This window comes from Vombatus ursinus, unplaced genomic scaffold, assembly GCF_900497805.2.
Source record: "Vombatus ursinus unplaced genomic scaffold, bare-nosed wombat genome assembly UNPS02014779.1, whole genome shotgun sequence".
Classification (NCBI taxonomy): Eukaryota; Metazoa; Chordata; class Mammalia; order Diprotodontia; family Vombatidae; genus Vombatus; species Vombatus ursinus.
Window position 1 is genome coordinate 61625259 of NW_020954557.1, and position 25080 is coordinate 61650338.

General features: G+C 39.3%; 1 protein-coding gene across 2 annotated transcripts in view; it reads right to left on the minus strand.

The window, feature by feature from the left end:
• Nucleotides 1–25080, minus strand: part of LOC114045887 (polypeptide N-acetylgalactosaminyltransferase 5-like) — an 84370-nt gene that overhangs the window by 36278 nt on the left and 23012 nt on the right. The window contains exons 2-3 of one of the 2 annotated variants that reach the window (XM_027866068.1): nucleotides 8165–8331; nucleotides 1765–1884 (exon numbers count right to left, since the gene is read on the minus strand). In XM_027866068.1, coding sequence (XP_027721869.1) covers nucleotides 1765–1884; nucleotides 8165–8331 — 287 coding nt within the window. The remainder of the gene's footprint in view (nucleotides 1–1764; nucleotides 1885–8164; nucleotides 8332–25080) is intronic. The other variant, XM_027866069.1, reaches the window with a different exon arrangement.

The following is a 25080-nucleotide window of genomic DNA, read 5'->3' on the forward strand; positions in this document are numbered from 1 at the left end:
CCAAGTCTGATCATCTTATTTTCTGCTCAAGTGTCAGTGACTCTCTATTGCTTCTAGTATGAAATACAAACTCTTCAACTTGGCATTGGAAGCCTTTCGTAGTCTGGCTCCAGTCCCCCTTCCTAAACTGATTTCATGTAACTCTCCTTCAAAATTTCTGCATTCCAGCCAAACCAGCTCTTCCTTGAATTTGACATCCTGCACAGGTTGTCTTGTGTGCCTGGAATTCTCTCTCTGAATCCTTTCTTTCTGTCAAGGACTAACTTAGGCATCATTTCCTATTGAAAGCCTTTCCTGATTCCTTAGTAGTTAAGCTCTTCTCTTCTTCAAATTTTATATTTACCTACCAATTAACAAATAACAAATGTTTATGAAACACTATGTGCCAGGAACTGTGTGGCTGGTGTGGCTGCATGGAATATAAATGTATATATATATAATGGAATATAATGATAAATCACCCCTAGTTTCAGGGAGCTGATAATCTAATTGGGGTGACAACTAGTACACATATAAGAATACATACAAAGAGAAAAATGATAAAGAAATTGAATACAAAGTAATTAGGGAGGGAAAGCACTAAAACATCTGCACAATTCAGAAAAGGAAGGGTTCATGTAGGAGGTGATGTTTGTGCTGTATTCTGAAGGAAGAGAGAGATTCTATGAAGCAGAGGGAGAGCATTTCTGGCATGGGAGATGGTCAGTGCCAAGGAAGTTTCGTGTATGAGAGCAGGCTAAATTAGCTAGATGACAGATTATGGAAGGTGAAGTAATGTACAACATAGCTGAAAAGATAGGCTGGGGAAAAATTTGGCAACTGATTTGATATGTGGAGTGAGGGAGAGTAAGAAGTCGAGGAAAATGCTAAGTTTATGAACATGGGAGACTAGAACAGTGGTGGTGCCAACAGTAATAGGGAGGTTTGGAAGAGAGATGAGTTAGGGAGTTCTGTTCTGCACAAGCAATTTTAAGATGTCTTTGGGACATCCAATTTGAAATTTTGAATAGAAATTTGGTGATGCCTGACCGACACTCTGGAAAGAAACTGGGGCTGGATATACAGAACTTTAAGTAATTGAAGGTAGATAATAATTAAACCATGACAGTTGATGAGGTTACTAAGAGAATGAATTGAGAGAAAAGAGAATAGGGCTCAGGAGAGAGCTTTGAAGAATGCTCATGATGAGGGGTCATGTATGGCACAGCAAGGGAGACTGAAGAGCAGTAGGAAAGGTAGGAGGGTAGTCATTAAAAGTGGTGTTACAATAAAACACAGAGGAAAGAGCATCCAAAAGGAGAGAGTGTTGACAATATCCAATGAAGTAGAGAGGTCAAGAAGGATGAGACTAAGAAATGACCTTATGAATATCTGGGACTTATTTGCCAATGAAGCCAGTACTCCTGGCTCTCTTATAGCTTATTATTATTCTATATTATGAGGCCACCAATAAGAGTCTTAGGTCAAAGTAGTACTTGTGCCATAGATTATGTACCCATAATTCTGATGAAGAATTGCTCCTGTAATTGTGAAGAGATAGCAGGAGAGAAGTATGAATCAATCTACAGAGTAAACTCATGAGAAAACTATTTGAGGGCAAATTAAATTATGTCATTATGAAGTCTTCAAAGTCTCATGGCAAGGAAAGTAATTTGCCTAAAGCAGAGACATCAGAAGGAAGAGATGTTCTGATCCCAGAATCTCTATGCTTGACTTCTGGGGAATCCTGTCCAGTTGTGAGAACAAGAATCAATAGCCTCTCACCTGTTGCAATCTGTGCCCCTGCCAGTCTGGCTCGTATTAAGCCATGCCTCTCTTTGAGATGAAGTACCCGGACTTTGGGAAATTGTGACATGTATTTATCCAATTGGTCTTTCAGGTATTCTAAATCAAAGAGGGAGAAAAGGGAGAAAATATTTATTTTAGCCTGACCTTGGAACTGTGACAAACCCAAGAAATTCAGTGGCATTTATTGGAATAGTGACATTTTATTCTGTTTTTCAAGGTTTTGGTCGCTGATGTCATTTCTTTATCAATACTTTATCAAGAATCTACCAAGGGTGGGGAACCTGCAGCTTCAAGGTCACATGTGGCCCTCTAGGTCCTCAAGTGTGGCCTTTGACTGAATCCAAACTTCACAGAACAAATTCCCTTAAGAAAAGGATTTGTTCTATAAAATTTGTACTCAGTCAAAAGGATGCATCCAAAGACCTAGAAGGCCACATGTGGCCTCAAGGCCACAGGTTCCCCATCCCTGAATTCTAAACTATTAGATGCTCAGTTTCCTCTCTTCAAAATCCCCTGTGTCAGGGTCAACAAACAAGTTGAGGTTAAATAGGTTCAGGAATTTAGAGCTGATAGGAATCTTAGAATTCATCTAGTGTCACTTCAGTCATTTTTATTTTTGAGGAATTTGAGTTCCAGAGAAGTAAAGTAACTTTAAGACCCTCACAAGAAATAAGTGGTATAGCTGGGATTCAAGCCCCCGACCCTTGATTTGAGATGTAGCATTTTTTTCAGTTGTAATTGAATTCTTCAGGTTCAACTTTTACAGAAGTTGTTGAAGAATTCTCATTCAGTGAGATTCCCTTCCATTACTCCCTGTGGCGATGATGATGGAAGGTGGCCTATACTCAATTGCCAAGGAGCCAAGATGTTAGGGGATATCCCTTCTGTAGTGCATTCAATTCCACCCTTGCAGACTTGTAAATTCTTCTGGATCTTTTTTTCTTTTCTTTTTTTTTATTTTTAACATGTGTTTTTAAAACTTTGGGTTACAAATTTTCTCCCTTCCTCCCTCCCCACCCACCCTCATTGAAAAGGCAAGCATCTCAATACAGGTTATAGATGTGTAGTCATGCAAAACATTACCATAGTAGTCCTGTTGTGAAAAACTAAGTATATTTCCCTTCATCCTATCCTATCCCCCATTTATTCTGTTTTCTCTTTTGACCCTGTCCCTCCTCAGAAGTGTTTGCTTTTGATTATCCCCTCCCCCAATCTGCACTTCCCTCTATTGACCCCCTGCTCTCTTGTACCCTTCCCCTCTTATTTTACTTTAGGGTAAGATAGATTTCCATACCCCATTGTGTATGTTATTCTCTCCTTAAGCCAAGACCTATGAGAATAAGATTCACTCATTCCCTCCCACCTTCCCCCATTTCCCCTACACTGTAAAAGTCTTTTTCTTGTCTGTTTCACATGAGGTATTTTACCTCCTTCTACTTCTCCCTTTCTCCTTCTCCCAGTATAATCCTCTCTCACCCCTTAATTTTATTTTCCAGATATCACCCAGATGAAGATCTTCAACTCCCCCTGTGCCCTCTATCTATTTATACATACATATAATTTTTTTTCCCTCCCACAACCCTAATACTGACAAAGGACTCATGAATTACAAATATCATTTTTCCCTGCAGGAATGTAAACAGTTCAACCTTAATAAGTCTCTTATGATTTCTCTTTCCTGTTTACCTCTTCCATGTTTCACTTGAGTCTTGTATTTGAAGGTCAAATTTTCTATTCAGCTCTGGTCTTTTCCACAGGAATGCTTGAAAGTCCCCCATTTCGTTGAATGACCATTTTTAACCCTGAAGCTTTATACTCAGTTTTGCTGGGTAGGTGATTCTAGGTTGTAGTTCTATCTCCTTTGTCCTCCGGAATATCATACTCCATGCCCTCTCAACCCTTAATGTAGAAGCCGCTAAGTCTTGTGTTATCCTGATTGTGTTTCCACAATACTTGAATTGTTTCCTTCTGGCTGCTTGCAATATTTTCTCCTTGACCTAGGGATTCTGGAATCTGGCTACAATATTCCTAGGAGTTTTTCTTTGGGGATCACTTTCAGGAGGTGATTAGTGGATTCTTTCCATTTCTATTTTGCCCTCTGGTTCTAAAATATCAAGGCAGTTTCCCTTGATAATTTCTTGAAAGATGATGTCTAGGCTCTTTTTTTGATCATGGCTTTCAGATAGTGCAACAATTTTTAAGTTCTCTCTCCTGGATCTATTTTCCAGGTCAGTTGTTTTTCCAATGAGATATTTCACATTCTCTTCTATTTTTTTCACTCCTTTTGATTAGTGTCACAGTGCCTTGATTTCTCAAATTGTCCCTGTCTTCCAATTTCTCTACTCTAATTTTTAAGGAAGCATTTTCTTCAGTAAGCTTTCGGACTTCCATTTCCATTTGGCCAATTTTGCTTTTTAGGGCATTCTTCTCCTCATTGGCTTTTTGGACGTCTTTTGCCATTTGGGTTAGGCTATTTTTTAAGGTGTTATTTTCTTCAGTATTTTTTGGGGTCTCCTTTAGCATCACTCTCAGTTTTTCCTCTACTTCTCTTTCTTGCTTCTCAAAATCCTTTTTGAGCTCTTCCATGGCCTGGGACGAATTCATATTTTTCTTGGAGGCTTTAGATGTAGGAGCTTTGGCATCGTTGTCTTCTGGTTGTATGTTTTGATCTTCTTTGTCACCAAAGTAAGATAATATAGTCTGACTCTTCTTGCACTGCTTGCTCATGATCTTGGCCAATTGCTTGAGTTACAAATTCTTTGTTAAGGTAGGAGTCTGTTTCCAGTGTGTAGAATGTACTGTCCCAAGCTTCAGGTGTTTTGTGCATCTGTTTTCAGAGATACTTCTAGAGACCTGTAAATTTTCAATTCTTCCAAGGTACTATGATCAAGGGTGAGGTGTTTACTTCTTTCCTGGCCTGTGCTCTGGTCTATGAGTACTCTTTTCTGTCTTGGAACTGTGAGGAGAGTTTCCTCTCCACAGCCACTATAAGCTCCACCACACCAGCATTCCCCCTTGCCCCAGGACCGCCTCCCAGAACTGTGACCCAGATCCAAGCATGGGCAAAGCAAGAGATTCCTGCCTCAGCACAGGCAAAGAGGTCCCTGAAATCCCCCTCTGATCAGGCACTCTATTTCCCCTCTCTCTGTGGGCCAGAAGCTCAGGAGGCAGCCTCAGCCCGCGCTTGGGACTTGCGGCTGAGACCTAGCTTCTCTCTCACCGTAGTCACAGACTTTTCCCACTGACCTTCCAAGTTGTCTTTGGCATTCCTGGGTTGAGAAGTCTGGAAACCGCCACAGCTGCCCCTGATTCAGTCCTCTGAGGCCTGCTTCACGTTCGTTGCGGTCTGCATTCCCACATCGAACTGTGCTCCTCTCTCAGTCTGGCATGATATACCTTTCTGATCAACCACCCAGGCTGTCTTTGGCTGGAAATTTGTTTCACTCTCTCTTTTTGTGGGTTCTGCTGCTTTAGAATTTGTTTAGAGTCATTTTTTATAGGTTTTTGGAGGAGTTTGGGGGAGAGCTCAAGCAAGTCACTGCTTTTACTCCGCCATCTTGGCTCCGCCCCCCAATTCCTCTGGATCTTGAAAGCTTTTAAAGATGAATGATTCTGGGAAAGAGAAGCGGGAGGAGGCAGAAGAGAATGAAGCAAAGCCAGAGGAGGAGGAAGTAGAGGACAGATAGGGTGATGAGAAGAAATAGGAGAGAGTGGAGAAAGAGGAGGAAGAGAAACAAGAAGAAGAAAGAGGGAATAGAAGAAGAGGAAGAGTAGGAAGATGAAGAAAAAGAAAAGAAGGATGGGAACAGGAGGAGGAAAAGGGAAAAGAGTAAAAAGAGAAGGAAATCCAGGAAAAGAAAAAGGAGGAAGGGAAAGAGACGAAAGAGAAAGAGAAGAAAGACTAAGAGGAGGCAGATTAAACTGTGATCGACCCTTTATCATCAAAAAGGGAGTGTACCACTTCCTGTCAGGAAAGCTTCTGTTTTTGCTCAAGTTCACTTTTTGAGGCATTCAGTCAGTCCACTGTGGTCCAACTTTCCCTAACTAGAATACACCATGTGCTCCATGTGCAATGAGTTTTGTTGGGAACTTGGCTGTGATAACTCTGGCAGTACGTGGCTGTTGAAGAAGCCATGCTGTGTCTTTCTTCATAGGTCCTTTGTAGTTCATTTGACTATTTGTAATAGTCAAAATGATTTAGTCTCTCAAAGTTGTTCTTAAAACCATATTGCTGTTACTGCATACAACTTTCTTGTGTTTCTGCTCATTCTGCTCTTTATTATTTTGTGCAAGTCTATCCATGTTTTTTTTTAAGATCATCAAATTTATCATTTTTTATAGCACAGTGGTATTCCATCATGATCATATACAACAATTTGTTCAGCCATTCCTCAACTGATGGGTATCCTCGCAATTTACAGTGAAATGCTTGTTTTATTTCTTAAGTTCAGAATAAAATAAATTAAATTATAAAAGAAGAAGAAGAAGAAGCCATGCTGTGTAAGCAGACCTGGGTGGTGTGCTGGTAAATGTTTTAACAACTGCCCCCCAAAAAAACAACAACAACAACATGTAAGCAGAACACATTTTAAGTTTCATCTGCATTATTAACATTTTCTCCATCACTTTCTTAAGTCTAGGTGACCCACAAAATAATAAATCAAACCCTGTTTTGCCAATTTCTCACTGACTAGGATAATTTAACAACTGGCTCTCCCAAAAGATGCTGGCTTCAATACATCATTGCAGTGTCACTTATCACTGCAGTTATAGAAAAATGTTAATATGGAAGAAAAAAAGAGGACACTACTTTGGGCTCTACATTTCCATCCATGTTCAACATCAAGTTTGTATTTCCTGCAGTTTGGAGTTGTTGACCAGTGCCTATGGAGATATTAAGAAAGTGATAGGAGAGGCAGCTAGGTGGTGCAGTGGATACAGCACTGGCCCTGAAGTCAGGAGGACCTGAGTTCAAATCTGACCTCAGATCAAACACTTGACACTTACTAGCTATGTGACCCTGGGCAAGTCACTTAACCCCAATTGCCTTAAAAAAGAAAAAAAAGAAAAAAAAGAAAGCAATAGGAGTTGTGTTTGTCACTATTGTGTTTTGAATTCACAGAGGCAGCCCATGTAAGGACAGTACTATTATAGTCATCATCCTTGTGGCTGTAGCACAGAGATTCATAGCACTGGGGAAACCCAAACTCAATAGGCACATATGAATCTGTATCATATGATACTTAAAAATTGAGGGTTTCGAATGGATACATTTCCCCCAGTCTTTGTTTTTAGGGGAGGCTGTATCTATGATTTCAAGTCTATAAAGGATTCTGTTCATCTACAACTCCATCACATTTTGTTGTTTTAGAGTTGCTCAGGGCACTGTGAAGCTAAATAGTTTGTCCATGGTCACAGAATTTGAATGTGTCAGAGGCAGGACTTCTCAGGTCTTTCTGACTCCAAATCAGACCTTCCATCTACTTATCCACACAGTCTATAAATAAGGAATTTAAGTAGTTATGGTATTTTTTGAAATGCATATTAAATCACTTGTCAGTATTCTAGATACAAGAAAGGGAAGGGAATGGACAAATCAGCAAGATTTTAGGCTCTTGGCCCATAGGAAATGGGAGGTTTGGTCACTTAAGGAGGACAGTGTGCACTGGAGTCCTAGAAGAAACAGGAGGGGCCCTGACTCTGACTTCCTAAGTGCTGAACTCTTCCTTTAGTTGCCGCCAGCAACAAAGGCCCTGTCCCGTCAATGGTCAATGGCAAGAATGTTCTCTTCTTTGGTTGTTTTATGCCAGCACAGATGCTTGTACACAACAATTTGTTGCTACAGTTGTGTAGAACATTTCATTTGCTCTAGTATTTTCCCAAATGACTGACTGCAAATAGGCTTGTGTGCCAGTATCATAGAAGGATCACAGAAAAGGACATTGGGGGATATCTAGGCCAAACACCTAATTTTACAAATGAGGAACCTAAGACTCAGGGAAATTAGGATTTGCTCAAGGTCATACAAAGTGTATATGGTACACAGGTCCTCCTAATCTAAATCCAATAATTGTCCACCTGTACCATGATATTGAGGTAGGCTAATTTAGAAAAGGGATACCATACCCCAAAATGGCAAAGGAGGCTCAGTTGAATGGAAAGCTGGCAGTAGAGACATGCTCGATCCAGGGGTACTTATTTTCAGCTTTTGAAGCCCATACCATGTTGTCACTACAAAGTACCAAGTGAAGCACAGCTTTGGCCATGTTCCATTTTTTGGGGGCTTGATTACGAACTCATCTCCTCTTCCTTCCCCATCCCCCTCACCCCAATGACACGTTAATTTGTGAAGATGCAGGCTCTGTGCTTTTGTTACCTTTGGTGCTGAAGTCATCCACTAACAGAATCTCTTTAATGAGGTGTGGAGGCGAGCGATTGAGGACGCTGTGAACGGCGCGAAGAAGGGTAGACCATACCTCATCCACAAAGCACATGATGATGGAAGTGGCGGGGAGATTGTTGTGAACCAGCTGATCTGCACACCTGGAGGGATGGCCAGCAAGTAGAGTATAGGTGAAGTATGGTGTTGACGTTGTTGACATTACATAGCAGATTAAAAAAGAAAAAAGAGTCATATTAGGACAGTGTAAACTTTGTTGAAGATTAGGCCACCCACTTTTGTAATGTACAAGACAAGGCATGAAAGACAAAATATATCCCAGATGATTGTGAATTATTTTCCTTCCTTCCTTCCTTCCTTCCTTCCTTCCTTCCTTCCTTCCTTCTTTCCTTCCTTCCTTCCTTCCTTCCTTCCTTCCTTCCTTCCTTCCTTCTTCCTTCCTTCCTTCCCTCCTTCCTTTCTCTCTGTCTTTCATCTTTCTGTCTATCCATTTATTTACTTATGTACCTATCTATTTATTCATTCATTCATTTATCCATCCATTCATTCATTTCTCTGTCTTTCTGTCCCCGTCTCTGTCTCTGTCTCTCTCTCAGGATTGGGCCCAGGCTGAAGGATAGCAGCCACTCATGGACCTACCCCTTTGCTGATCATTCAAAAAGCTTTGCCATGCTCCATTTCTAATCTGGGTGGGTTCACCTCTCCGTAATCAGCCTAATTTACCCCTCCCTCAGTTTTGAGGGCTCACCATATTGATGCTAGACAGTACAGACACCCTGCCAGCTTTGGCCCCCTTGTAGCTCAGAACTCCTGAACTCACCTCCCTACTAGCACAGACTACAGCTCTGTACCACCACATCCAGATGTGTGGTTGTCAAAAACCGAAGGTTGTAAAATTATAATACCATTTGAAAAAAGACTAACACAACAGGTCACATGGCATAGTGGAAATAGTCCTGGGCTTGGAGTTAGAAATTCTGAACCTAAGATTGAATTCTGTCATTTTTCAGTTACAGTAGGACCTTGAATGAGTTAATCTTTTCTGCATGTCATTATAGTCCCATGTAAAATAAGGATCAAAAGATTTTGAACTAGATAGGGCATCAGAAATGATTTAACCCAAAGCCTTCATTTTATAAAAAAGAATAAAATAGATGCTTAATAAATGTTCATTGCCTTAAATGACTTTCCCAGGGTTACACAGATAGTTGTAAGAGCAGGGGCTTGAACTCCGCCTCCCCCCCCCCCACTCAAGAGTCATTATCTCTTTTTTTATACAATAAAGTTTTTTGACCCTAATTCTACTTGTGTTACTTACCTCTTGTTGTTGGGGAGCAATGGGGTACTGCAGAACAAATATTGGCTTGTTCAGGGGAACTGGCTCGCTAATCCCACTAGGCTGACTATTATTTCTATGACCTTGGAAAACTCACTCAAGACAATGAACAATCAGGTGCTGGGCTTGGAGTCAAGAGTTCCCATGTTCAAACCCCATCCCCATGCTTCCTAGTTATGTGATCATGGCAGCTCACTTTCATTCATTTCTTTAGACTCAATTTCGTCACCATAATACCTGCAGTATCTATCTCATAGGATTGAAACTCAAATGAGAAAATTATATATAAACCACTTTGCAAAGTTTAAAACACTATACAAATAGTTTTCAAATTGTTATAAAAACTAACCTAAACTATAATATGATTATCTTTATTATCATCATTATGAATGTACTATATATACCCATACACTGTTATATATTGTTACATATAATAGTATACTATTAATATACTACTTATTTTACTATGAATACAAGCCATGAATTCTTCCTGTAAGTAGGCTGTGAACCACAGGATGGCATTATGACCTATTTTAAATATAAAATATTAAAGACAGTCCTTGCTGTTGAATGGGCTATAATTGGTGCTCTCCTTGGCAGTTTCACCAGAGTGTCTGCCCTAGGGTATATTCTTTCTCTTTCTTTGCATTCAAGGAAGCATATGTGTACAGCAGTAACCATAATTACCAAATAATTAAGCTGATGTCTCCTTTGCAGCCCATCCTGGGCCATCTCACAGAGACTACATCTGCTGCACGGTAGCCACCTTGAAATTATCTTGATTGGTTACTCCCAAGGGAGAACAAGAGAACACAGAGCATGGTGTTAGTGTTTGCTCTGACTGCTGCTGGTTTTGGGGTTTTTCCATGTAGGGTGGTTTATGCCTCTCTGTTGGCACAAGGCCATCTCTCTGCCCATGCCATACTCTATCAGACGGCCCCTTGTCATACCTCCCAGGCAGCCTTTTCCTGTCTGCCAACATGGCTCTTGCTACTTTACCCATTCATGAAACATTGTTCACTCCACCAGAAAAACCAACCACCGGTATTTAGAAAGGTCAGGAAACTCGGGCAGTGCAATGTATTCTGTCAAACAATGCACCTATTTTTTGTTGTGTTAATAAATCAAAATTGTGTGGATATAGCAACAACTGTGGCCTATAACCTTGGGCTGAGATTATAGAGTAGCATGTCTATCATTGAAGGAAGGCAGGGAATGTATGGTGAAAAGCAGAGGCCTGGGAGTCAGAAAACCTGAACTTACTCCTTACTTAACTTCACTGTACCTCACTTTCCTCATCTACGGTATTTGTTCTCCCTTCTTCTAGAACCCAAAGTAGTAATTTTGGAGTCTGGGCCTCAGACACTTACTAGCTGTGTGACCCTGGGCAAAATCACTTCACCTCAGTTTACCTCAGTTTTGTCAACAGTGAAATGGAGATATAATAGCACTTTCTTCTCAGGGCTGTTGTGAGGACCAAATAAGATAATATTTGCAAAATGATTAGCACTTTGTAAAGTGCCTGGCACACAGTAGGTGCTTAATAAAAGTTTGTTCATTTTCCTTCCACCCCCCCCCCCCCCCCGGGGAAAGCAAGACAAAGCATGCCCTCAAGCAAGCATGAAACATAACCTTAAATAAAGTATTTTTTTAAGCACTCATTACTTTCCAGGTACTGTAATACAAATAGATTTGGGGATACAAATAGAGTAAATGAAAGCATATGTTTGAGTTTGCTTTTTTCTAATGCAGAGACAAGTACATATATAAGTAGATACAGAAAAAAACATAAAATAAATACAAAGTAGATAAATACAAAGTAGGGCACTAGCTGGTGGTGGGGTCAAGAAAGCATTTTGCATTGATCTCACCGTCTGCTAGTGCCCAATCCTGTAAGGAGCTGCTTCTTGAAGGAATAGAGGGAGTCCATGAGGCAGAGGAGATAAGGAAGGATGTCCTGGGATGGCATGGGGAACAGCCTGGCCAAAGACTTAGAGATGAGAGACTGAGTGTTCTCTGTGAGGAACAGAAAGAAGGCCAGTTTGGCTGGATCATAGAATAAAAGGCAAGGAGTAATGTATAATGAGGCTGGAAAGATAAGTTGGGGCAAGGTTGTGAATGTCTTTTTTTAATTAATTTATTTTGATTTATCAACAATCACTTCCATATGCTTTTGAGTTTTAAATTTTTCTCCCCCTCTCTCCCCACTTCCCTCCCCAAGATGGCATGCAATCTGATATAGGTTATACATATACATTCCTATTAAACATATTTTCACATTAGTGATATTTTAAGTAGGAATTAGAGCCAATAGGAGGAACCACCAGAAAGAAGAAACAAAACACAACAGAAGAAAACAAATAGCAAATAGTATGCTTTGATCTGCATTCAAACTCCATAACTCCATAGTTTTTTCTTTGTTTGTGGATAGCATTTTACATCATGAGGCCTTTGGAGATGTCTTAGATCCTTGCATTGCTGAGAAGGGTTAAGTCTATTAATATTAGTCATTGCACAATGTGGCTGTTACTGTGTACAACGTTCTCTTGGTTCTGCTCACTTCACTCAGCATCAGACCATACAAGTTTTTTCAGGTTTTTCTGAAGTCTGCCTGTTCATCATTTCTTATAGCACAATAGTATTCCATTACATTCATATATCACATTCACAGTTATGATTACTATCTGTATTTTTCTATCCATCCTTTTCCCACCCTGTTTATGCTTTTCTTTCTCCTTTCCCCTTTTCCCTCCTCACTAATGTTTTGCTTTTGACCACTGCCTCCCTCAGTCCCACCTCCCTTTTATTAGCCCCGTCCCTTTTCTTCCCCTTTACCCTTATTACTTATTCCCTCCGTTCTATCCCTCCTCCCTTTTCTTTCCCCTTTTCCTTCCTACTGCCTATAGGGCACGTTAGATTTCTATTCCTAACTGATTATGTTATTCCCTTCTTGAACCAAATCTGATGAGAGTAAGGTTCAAACAATGCTCCTCTCTCTCCCTTCTTTCCCTCTACTGTAATAGGTTTTTGTGCCTTTTCCCATAATGTATTTACCCTTGTCTGCCTCCTCCTTTCCTTTTCTCTCAGTGCATTTTCTTAATTAGATCAGATTAATTCACTTACTTGGATCCATTTAACCCACTTGATTGTATTTTTTTCAACATTACATCAAAGTCAGTTTATACCCACCCCCTTAATGCATACTCATTTAACATGGTGTAATAAAAATACAGTTCTCAAGAGTTAGAAGTGTCATCTTCCCTTGTAGGGATGTAAACCATTTGCCCTTATTAATAACATGTTGTTTCTTTTTGTCCCATTTACCTTTTTATGTCTCTCTTGAGTCTTGTATTTGAAGACCAAATTTTCTGTTGAGCTCTGGTCTTTTTATCAGGAAGGTATGGAAATCCCCTATTTCATTGAATATTCATCTCCTCCCCTGAAAGATCATGCTCATTTTCGCTGGGTAGTTGATCTTTGGTTGTAATCCAAGCTCCTTTGCCTTAAAGAATATCATAGTCCATGCCCTACAGTCCTTTAATATAGAAGCTGCAAGGTCTTGCGTAATCCTGACTGTGGTTCCATGATATTTAAATTGTTTCTTTCTGGTTGCTTGCAGTATTTTCTCTTTTACCTGGTAATTTTTGAATTTGGCTGCTATATTCCATGGCATTTTCAATTTGAGATCTCTTTCAGAAGGTGATTGGTGGATTCTTTCTATGGCTATTTTACTCTCTGGTTCTAGGACCTCAGGGCAGTTTTCCTTTATGCTTTCCTGAAAGATACTGTGCTGACTTTCTTTCATTGTGATTTTCAGGTAGACCAACAATTTGTAAATTGTCTCTCCTGGATTGATTTTCTGGGTCAGTTGTTTTTACTAATGAAGTATTTTACATGTTCATTAATTTTTCATTCTTTTGTTTTTGTTTGACTGGTTCTTGCTCTCTCATAGAGTCATTAGCTTCCATTTGCCCAATTCTAATTTTTAACAAATTGTTTTACAATCCATTATTTGATAAACCCAAAGACTTCACTTCCGGGATAAGAACCCACTCTTTGAAAAAAAAAAAACTGCTGGGAAAGCTGGAAAAGAGTATGGCAGAAACTAGGCATTGATCAAAATCTCACACCATATACCAAAATAAAGTCAAAATAGGTTCATGATTTAGAAATAAAGGCTGATACTGTAAGCAAACTGGGAGAGCAAGAGATAGTTTACCTATTAGATTTATGGAGAACAGAAGAATTCATGACCAAACAGGAGATAAAGAACATTATGAAAAGCAAAATGGGTAACTTTGCTTACATTAAATTGGAAAGTTTTTGCACAAACAAAGCCAATGCAACTAAGATTAGAAGGAAGGTAGAAAATTGGGAAAGAATTTTTACAACCAGTCTCTCTGATAAGGACCTCATTTCTAAAATATATAGAGAATTAAGTCAAATGTATAAGAATATAAGTCATTCCCCAATTGATAAATGGTCAAAGGATATGAACAGGCAGTTCTCAGATGAAGAAATTAGAGCCATCTATAGTCATATGAAAAAATGCTCTAAATCACTATTGATTAGAGAAATGCAACTTAAAACAACTCTGAGGTACCACATCACAGCTATCAGATTGGCCAAGATGACAAAACAAGAAAACGATAAATGTTGGAGAAGATGTGGGAAAATTGGAACACTAATGTGTTGTTGGTGGAGTTGTGAAATGATCCAACCATTTTGGAGAGCAATTTGGAATTATGCCCAAAGGGATATAAAAATGTGCATACCCTTTGACCCATCAATAGTACTTCTAGGGCTATATCCCAAAGAGATCATACAAATGGGAAAAGGACCCACATGTACAAAACTATTTATAGCAGCTCTTTTTGTGGTGGCAAAGAATTGGAAATTGAGAGGATGTCCATCAATTGGGGAATGACTGAACAAGTTGTTGTACATGAACGTAATGGAATACTATTGTGCTATAAGAAATGATGAACAGGCAGACTTCAGAAAAACCTGAAAAAACTTGTATGGTCTGATGCTGAGTGAAGTGAGCAGAACCAAGAGAACGTTGTATACAATAACAGCCACGTTGTACGATAACTAATATTGATAAACTTAACCCTTTCCATCAATACAAGGATCTAAGACATCTCCACAGGCCTCGTGATGGAAAATGTTATACATATCCAAAGAAGGAACTAGAGTTTGAATGCAGATTGAAGCATACTATTTGCTATTTTTTTTTCTTCTGTTGAATTTTGTTTCCTCTTTCTGGTAGTTCCTCCTATTGGTTCTAATTCCTACTTACAACATCATTAATGTGAAAATATGTTTAATAGGAATGTATTTCTATAGCCTATATCAGATTGTGCGCCATGTTGGGGAAGGTGGTGGAGAGGAAGGGGGAGAAAAATTTTAAACTCAAAAGCATATGGAAGTGATTGTTGATAAATCAAAATAAATTAAGAAAAAAAAAAGAAAAAAATAAATTGTGTTCTTCTATTAGATTTTGTATCTCCTTCCCCGTTTAGTCAATTGTATTTTTTAAAGACTTGTTTTCTACAGGTAATTTTTATCCTTCCTTTTCCAAGCTATTGACTCTCTCTTGCATACATCTCATTTCTTTTCCCATTTTTTCTTCTACCTCTCTCATTTGACTTTTAAATTCCTTCTTGAGCTCTTCTAGGAAGGCTTTTTTGGCTTCAGTCCAGTTCATATTCCCTTTTGAGGTTGCAGATGTGGGTTTGTTGATAATGTTGTCCTCTTCAGAATTTCTGCCTTGATCTTCACTCTTCCCATAATGAGAATCTATCATATGTTTCTTTTTGCTCATGGTGTTTGCTTATTTCCTGCCCTTTAAAGAGACTGAACTCTCCTTCTGGGTAGCAGAGGGCACTGACCCAAGCTTCTTGTGTTGGGAGCATAGGGCATGGTCGCTGGCTTTGTGTGCTGGAGCCTCTAATGCTGGCAGTTGGAGGTTGTAGTGTTCTGGTAGCTTACCTGGTGTTGGGCTGAAATCAGCAACACTGGAACTCTAGGGGTAGGATTGGGTAGTGTGGCCCCTGGAGGTTGCGTGCTCACCCAGGACTTTCCTTCCTTTCACTTTCTTCAGCTCCTTTCAGATGAATGTTGTAGGGTGTTTATCCTCTTGGGTCCCCTTGGAGTGCTGCTTCCCTTAGTTTTGCTGAGGCACTGGGAGAGTTGGTTGCTGTAAAATGCCCAGGCACCTGAAGGTTTTCCAAGATGGTTTCTACCAGTTTCCCTGCCCTCAGTGAGGCGCTCGGGGTCCAGGTGTTGGTGTTTGCCTACTCCACCACCTGGGCTCCAGAATCTCCTCCTGGTATGCTGAGGTGGGACTTTCCACTAGGTTGCTGGGATGCCTCTTGTTCTGTACTGCTCCACTTCCCCCAGGGTAAGAGGGACCTTTCCCATTAATTCCTCAAGCTAGCTGGGCTACTGGACTGCTGCACTCCATCTTTCTTCTGGTTCAGCTGTTCCAGGGTTTTTTCCTGGGGTGATATTTTCTGGGCTTTCAGAGGTTAATAAGGGAGGGTAAGAGTGACTCACCTCTTACTCTGCCATCTTGGCTCCAGACTGTGAAGTCTTTAAAAGAAAAAGAGAGTTTCCATATGTTCCTAGAGGCCACTGGAGTTGATTGTGTAGGAGCTACGTGGTCATATATGCCCACACTTGAGGAAAAATTGCTTTGGCAGGTGCATATAAGATGGGATAAAGTGGGGAAATTTCAAACATAAACATTTGGCTGTGGTGGGTGAGGGAGAAGGGTAATACTCATGCTATAAGCCTAGGAGTGTGGTACCTTTAATAGAAATAGGAAGTTTGGAAGAGGGGTAGGAGTAAGGAGAAAGATCACGAGTTCTGTTTTAGTCAAGCTGAGCTTGAGTGGTCTCCAGGAAATCCAGTTAAAATGTCCACTAGGCCAATTGATGATGCAGGATTAAAGGTCGGGGAAGAGACTGGACTATGCAGGTCTAGCAGTAACTGACATAGAGATGATAATTATACCCATGAGGGTTGGTGTGGTCAGTAACAGAAAAAAGAGTAGAAAGGCTTTCATTTCTTCCTCTGCCTCACTCTTCCCAAACTTTTTTGCTTTCTCACCAGGACCTCCTGTCCCTCCAGCCCTCCTTGTTCTCCCAACTATTTCCATCACCCTGTTTGGTGTGAGTATACACACACACACACACACACACACACACACACCAGGCATATATCCCTATCTTCCATGCACAGTCTGGATTAAGGTTAAGAAGGATGCAGACAGAGCAAAGACCATTAGTTTGGGCAATTAAGAACTCATTGGCAGTTTTGAAGAGAACAGTTTGAGGTTGGTGGCAAGATTGCAAAAGGTTGAGGAATGAATGAATGAAAGGAGAGGAGGCGGTGGTTTGGAATATAGAAAGTATTTTTTTAGGAGTTTGGCTGAGAAAGAGAAGAGGGAGGATGAAGAGGTTGAAGAGATGGTAGTAAAAGTTTTTTGAGGCTGGGAAGACTTAGGCATTTTTGAAGGTGGGATTTAAAACCTTCTGGAGACCTTAGGATTCTTCAAGGTGGAAGAGAAGGACAGAAAATCCTGGGATACTTCAATGCCTCTGATGGAGAGACCACCATCAGATGTGGGAATAAGGTTGGGCTGACCTAAGATGCAGCTCACTCAGAGTTTGAAAAGGAGACAGTCAAGGAAAAGCAAACTGTCTGGTAGTTTCTGATGTTAACTAATTAGTCTTGCTAATTAGTTGCTAAGTTACTAGTTTTCCCTGCTAAAGGGGGTACAAGTATTGTCAGTACCCTCTAAATCTACTATAATAGGACAAATCCAAAGTTGCCTGCCCTAGACTCTGCCTATGTCACAATTTTATTATAAGAACCAAAATAAGAAAATATATGTAAAACACTTTGCTGATATTAAAAAGAACCTTAAAACTTTATGTAAATGTAAGCTATGATTATTTTTGAGTCATCTTGCTTTTAATATGTCTCTGGCTAATATGTTTTAAAAAATCTGCTTGTGAATTAGCAAATATATGAGTACAAAATTCCTTTAAACTTCAAATTATAGGATTCAGAGTTAGAAGGAATCATGGATATCATTTAATCTCCTTCTTTAATCATCTTCATAATTCAGAGGAAGAAAAAGTCCAAGGTCAGTAATAGCCGAGGAGGAATTCAAATCCAGTTCCTCTGATTCCTAATTCAGTACTCTTTGCATGAGACCGCAATTAAGTCAGTATATTAGGAACTTACTATGCACAAATCCTGTGATTAACCTTAGATAATAAGGTCAACCTAAATAGTTTCTATACCAAGAAGAGAATTCGACCAGTAAGACATGAAAACACCGGCTCTGACCTTACTAAATAGGGCAGGGTGTGTATTAATAGTCAAAGCAAGGAAAATACATATGTGAATACAAACTTATTAACAATATGTTATTTTCCCCAAAGTATAGAAATCCTACATTCAAAGTAAATTATATGCAATTTCAAGTTTGTAGAATGGGTAGTATGGGGAAATCATTTTACAGAAACCAAAGCTTTGAATTTATGGCATTTTCAGACTGGAGTCTGAGTATTTCCAGATACAAGTAACTTGAGAAATTAACTGATCTCATTCCTGAATTTTATAGATGAAGAAACTGAGGAACACAAAAAAAGATGCAAATTATCCAAAGTAGTTAGCACAAGTCAGTAAGCATCAAAGTCAGAATTCAAACCCAAGTCCTTTGAGCCTAAATAAACAGACCCCGTTTTCAATGCCCTTTCTACTACACAGTGCTGCCATAGTTTAGGGGGTTTTCTATCTTCTGTAGCTCATGATGCTTGTGATGTCCAATATTGTATGCTAACTATGTTAAACACTGAAAAACTAGTGGAGTCTTCAGAAGGAGAAAAAAAAAACAACTATTCTGATTTCAGTGAAGTCACAAGTAAAATGAAGTTCTTATGAGTAGGTGTGGCATTTATGTGTCAATTATAAAAGGATATCCTGAAATTGGGGAAATGTTATGAAATCCTCAATTAGCATTTATTAGGCTCCTACTATGTGCCAGGAACTGTGTTAAGCACTGAGAATATAAAAACAATAAAATTGTTCTCACCCTCCAGGAGCCTACACTTTGACAGAAACACTGCAAAAGCAAAGTGCTTTCAGTATGAAGAGCGATGCTGGTATATTTCAATGTTGAACATGCCATAAAATATGTCACTGTCTTATCCCTTTCTTCATTAGAAGATTTTCTACTTTTTCTATTGAGTAATCCTAGTTTTCCGCTATGGATAGAAATCTCTAATTTTTGTTCTTGAAGTCAATGAGAAGAGAATAATTGCTTTGCATGTCTTGCATCCTTGCTGAAACAGATCCATACCATAAATCAAAGGGTACTTCTTATGTCTTAGTTTATTCAAAATGAATAAATAAGATTTCCAGTGAAATGCTCAGCAATCTCTTTTTGATTTTTAGAAAATACCAGGTGACATAGGCATTAACCACAAGGGAAATTGACTAAAACAGGTTTAGGCAGTTGATACTGAAAGAAAAATGAATTCTAATTTCATATTTACCATGAACTTGTTGTGTGACTTTGGGTAAATCACTTCACTTTCCAAATTATTCCAAGTTATCTCACTTGAAAAATGAGGAGATTGGCCTAGATGATATCTCAGTTGATCTGATTCCTTGATTTTTATGATCTCAAAATTTTAAAAAATAATATTGGGTTGGTTCCACAAAAAAAAAAATCCATGCATCCAAGCAGTTCTGACCTTAGAAGAATCTTCCTATGCAATGAGATTTGAAAGGCTCTGGTGAAGTTCTGGTGCCCAATTGATTTTGCCCCCCTCCCCCCAACCCCCAATCAGACACCATCCCTAATGTCATTCACAAAGCATCTTAGAAGTAAAAGAGACTCCAGAAGCTATCTGGTGATGAAAGGTCAACTCTCCCCCAGTACAACACATTCCATTTTTGTTGTTCATTCATTTTTCAGTCATGTCTGACTCTTCATGGCCCCTTTGGGTTTTTCTTGGCAAAGATACTGGAGTGGTTTGCCATTTCTTGCTCCAGCTCATTTTATAGATGAGGAAGCTGAGGCAAACAGGGTTAAGTGACTTGCCCAGGATCATACAGCTAATAAGCATCTGAGGCTGGATTTGAACTCAGGAAGATGAGTCTTCCTGACTTCAGGCCTGGTGCTCTATCTGCTGTGCTCCATAGCTGCCCCTATTGCATTTTTGGATCACTTTAAATGTTAAGAAATGTTTCCTTATCTCAAGTCTAAATCTGTTTCTGTGCTTTTTGTGCTAACTGATCCTTTTTCTGCCATCCAGGGATGAGCAAAGCAAGTTTAATCCATCATCTATATGAAGGACCTTAAAAAAATGCTCATCTAGTCATAGTTTCCAATCTTTTATTTGTAAAGTGTAGGACTTCACATTTACCTTATTCGATTTGGCCCAGGGTTCAAGCCTCTCTTGATCTTTTCTGACTCTGTCACCCAACATGTCTGTTATCTTGCCTAGTTTTAAGTTCTTTGGATTTCCCCTCAGTAGAATATGTTACTTGAGGGCAGGGACTCTTGTTTTTGTCTTTGTATCCCCAGTATCTAACATAACACCTAACACCCAGCAGTGCCTAATAAATACTTGAATTTGATGCATTAGTTCAAATCATTGTAAAATTGTCATACAGCACAGAGCCAAGAATGAAATTCTTAGGCATTCTACAGGAAACCTCCCCTCAAGCTGACATTGCTTCATTAGTCGGTAATCACTGGGTCTGGTCACACAACAAGTTTTGAATTTAACTAACTTAACTGTCATCTGAGATTATATCTCTCCTCTAAAGAGGCTACCATTTTATAGTCATTTATTTGGGTCACGGGAAGCAGCTGGTCAATAGAGTGATGGACCTGGAGTCAGGAAGAACTGGATTGTTATTGGCTTGTCTCAGTTTCCTCATCTGTAAAAAGAGCTGGAGAAGAAAATGGCAAACCACTCCAGTATCTTTGCCAAAATAACCCCAAATAGGGTCACAAAGGGCCAGACATAAGTGAAAAGTGACTGAACAGCAAAAATTTGGGTCTTGAAGACTTTTTCATCTTTCATGGCATCGTTTTAAATGCATTAGTCTTTTCAAGAACCTTATGCTGGCAATGGAGAATTGCATGTTGGTTGTAAGGGGACTGCAGCACATTTCTAGTTAAATGATTGGGGTGGGGGACGGAGACAAGATGGCAGAGTAAAAGTAGTAACTTGCTTGAGCTCTCCACCAAACCCCTCCAAATATATGTAAAAAATGACTCTAAACTAATTCTAAAGCAGCAGAACCCACAAAAAGACAGAGTGAAACAAATTTCCAGCCAAAGACAACCTGGATGGTTGATTGGAAAGGTATATCGAACGCAGTTCAGAATGGGTGCCCAGGCCTCAGCAAACCTGGAGCAGGCCTGAGAGGACTGAAATGTGGGCAGCTGTGGTGGATTCCAGACTTTTCAACCAGGGAACGCTAAAGACAACTTAGAAGGTTAGTAGGAAAAATGCATGTCTGTGGTGACAGAGAAGTGCAGGGGTTCCTAGCCCCAGCCCTTGAGCCCAGCCCTGGGGCGGCAGCTGCCTACAGAGCTTCCTGCCCACAAACTGAAGGGGGATCGAGTGGCTGATCAGAGGAGGATTGCAGGGATCTCTCTGCTGGTGCATAATTCTCTTGCTTTGCCTGTACTTGGATCTGGGTCACAGTTCTGGGTGGAGGGCCTGGGGCAAGGAGTACTGGTGTGGTGGAGCTTGTAGTGGCTGTGGAGAGGAAATCCTTCTCACAGTTCCAAGACAGAAAAGAGTGCTTGTGGTCACTCATAGACCAGAGCGCAGGCCAGGAAAGGTATACGTACCTCACCCTTGATCATAGCACCTTGGAAGAAGTGAAAATTTACAGGTCCCTAGAAGTATCTCTGAAAACAGATGCACAAAACCCCTGAAGCTTGGGACAGTACATTCTCCACACTGGAAACACATTCCTATCTTAACAAAGAGTTTGTAACTCAAGTAATTGGCTGGGATCATGAGCAAGCAGTGCAAAAAGAGTCAGACCATAGAATCTTTCTTTGGTGACAAAGAAGATCAAAACATACAACCAGGAGAAGACAACAAAGTCAAAGCTCCTATATCCAAAGCCTCCAAGAAAAATATGAATTGGTCCCAGGCCATGGAAGAGCTCAAAAAGGATTTTGAAAAGCAAGTAAGAGAAGTAGAGGAAAAACTGAGAATGATGCAGGAAAATCATGAAAAACAAGTCAACAGCTTGCTAAAGGAGACCCCCCCCCAAAAAAAAAAACACTGAAGAAAATAACACCTTAAAAAATAGCCTAACTCAAATGGCAAAAGTGGTCCAAAAAGCCAATGAGGAGAAGAATGCCTTAAAAAGCAAAATTGTCCAAATGGAAAAGGAAGTCCAAAAGCTTACTGAAGAAAATACTTCCTTAAAAATTAGAATTGAGCAAGTAGAAGCTGGTGACTTTATGAGATATCAAGACTCTGTAAAACAAATCCAAAAGAATGAAAAAATAAAAAAAAATGTGAAATATCTCATTGGAAAAACAACTGACCTGGAAAATAGATCCAGGAGAGAGAACTTGAAAATTATTTGACTATCTGAAAGCCATGATCAAAAGAGCCTAGACATCATCTTTCAAGAAATTATCAAGGGAAACCTCCCTGATATTTCAGAACCAGAGGGCAAAATAGAAATTGAAAGACTCTACCGATCATCTCCTGAAAGAGATCCCCAAAGGAAAACTTCTAAGAATATTGTAGAAAATACCAGAGTTCTCAGGTGAAGGAGAAAATATTGCAAGCAGCCAAAAAGAAACAAGTCAAGTATTGTGGACAGGACAACACAAGATTTAGCAACTTCTACATTAAGGGACCACAGGGCTTGCTATATAATATTTTGGAGGGCAAAGGAGATAGGATTACAACCAAGAATCACCTATGCAGCAAAACTGAGCATAGTATGTCAGGATAAAAAATGGACATTCAGTGAAATAGAGGACTTTCAAGCATTCTTGATGAAAAAACCAGAGCTGAACAGAAAATTTGACTTTCAGATACAAGACTCAATAGAAACATGAAGATGTAAACAGGAAAGAGAAGCCATAATAGATTTATTAAGGTTGAACTGTTTACAATCTGCATGGAAAGATGATATATGCAACTCATGAGTCCTTTTTCGATATTAGAGTAGTTGGAGGGAAAAAATTATATGTACGTATATATAGATATAGACATAGATAGATAGACAGATAAATAGAGGGCACAGGGTGATTTGAAGATGAAGGGGTGATATCTGGAGAATAAAATTAAGGGGTGTGAGAGGATTATACTGAGAGAAGGAGAAAGGGAGAGGTAGAAAGGGGTAAATTATCTCACAAAAAAAAAGCAGACAAGAAAAGGCTTTTATAATGGAGGAGAAACGGGGGAAAGATGAGAGGGATTGAGTGAATCTTATTCTCATTGGATTTGGCTTAAGGAGAGAATAACATACATACTCAATTGGGTATGGAAATCTATCTTACCCTACAGAAAATGGGGGGGGAGGAGACAAAAGAGCAGAAGCATGATATAGGGGAGGGCAGATTGGGGGAGGGGGTAATCAGAAGCAAACACTTCTAAGGAGGGACAGGGTCAAAAGGGAGAATAGAATAAAGGGGGGGCAGGATAGGATGAAGGGAAATATACTTCGTTTTTCACATAACTACTATGGAAATGTTTTGCATGACTACACATGTATAACCTGTATAGAATTGCTTGCCTTCTCAATGAGGGTGGGTGGGGAGGGAGGAAGGGAGAAAATTTGGAATTCAAAATTTTAAAAACAAAAGATAAAAATAAAAAAAATTGTTTTCACATGCAACTGGAAAATAAGATATACAGGAAATGAGGTATAGAAATCTGTCCTGCCCTATAGGAAATTTGAAAGGGAATGGGATAAGAGAAGGTGGGAGGAGAAATAGAAGGGAGGGCAGATTAGAGGTATTCAGAATGCATGCCATTTTGGGGTAGGGGGAGGGGCAAGATGGGGAAAAAATTTGGAACTCAAAATCTTGTGGAAGTGAATGTTGAAAACTAAAAATAAATTAATTAATTAAAAAAATAAATCATCAAGGAAACATGGGTGTCTTTTGCTATTCTGTTATTCTTTGCTTTCTATCAGTCCTGTTACATAATCAATCCACTTTCTTTTCTAATCATATATGTGAAAGAAGTGGCTTAAATAACATGACTAAATAAGTGTCAGATTGGAAAAGAAAGTGGGCTGGTCATATAACAAGACTGAGAGATAACAGATAAAAGACATAGACAAAGGCTTTTACTACACTGAGTAGCCCCTATGTATAAGATTTATGAGAAAGCACAGCCAAGAATTGCACAGGACAAAAAGTTATAGGTGGGCTAAGATCTGCATAGGTTGAGGGGTGTAGCCTTATCTATGAAATCAATGGTTTATTGACATATCAATCAATGAATAAGTACTTATTAAATGCTTACTATGTGCCAGGCAATGTACTGGTGGTATAAGTTTAAAGAATGAAACAATCCCTACCCACACAATGAGATAATCTGAGAACTTCATTAGCTAACACTTTACAGGAACTAGTTTAAAAGACAACTTACAGTTCTTAACCTTTTTTTGTGTCATGGACCCCTTTTGCATTCTAGCAAAGCCTACAGATCTCTTCTTAGGATAATGTTTGTAAATGCATAAAATAAAATGTAGATCACAAAAGAAAATAATTATATTAAAGCACAATAATCAAAATACTAAAAACATAAGTTCATAGACCCCAAGTTAAGAACCCCGACCTACAAAAAGCAAAGTCCCAATGAATATGTGTGTATATCTATACATTTACACATATACTTATATAATATGTATATACATACACATGTGTACCTCACACTTATCTCATGTGTATACATATATGTATACATATATACGTATACAAATATACATAATCAGTCCACTTTATTTTCCAATCATATATGTGAAAAAATTCTCTCTATATATAACATACATATACATATATACATACATGATACACACATACATATATATACACATATATATACACTATATATGTGTGTGTATATATATATATATATACACACCCACTTACAAGATAGGTGCATGTGGTATGGTGTGGATGGCAGGGGTGGCTCAGGGGAATGCCAATTCAAGGGAATGACATGAGTTGTCAAAAACAATTTTTGCCTAGAGATCATTAGTGTCACTGGGGCCCGTCTTACTGCCCAGATCACTGGGTAACAAAGTTATTACTAGGAATTTTTGTACTTAAGGCAAATACTGCACATTGTACCCAGAGGAAGCTGTACAAGTGAGTCCCTCTTTGGTGGGGAGGGGAAAGCAGAACTTGGTGTAGTGGATAGAGTGCTGAACTTGGAGTGTGGGAGACATGAGTTCAAATCCCACTGCAGATGCTTATGAGCTGTGTGATCCTTAGCCAGTCAGTTAACCTCTGTCTGCTTTGGTT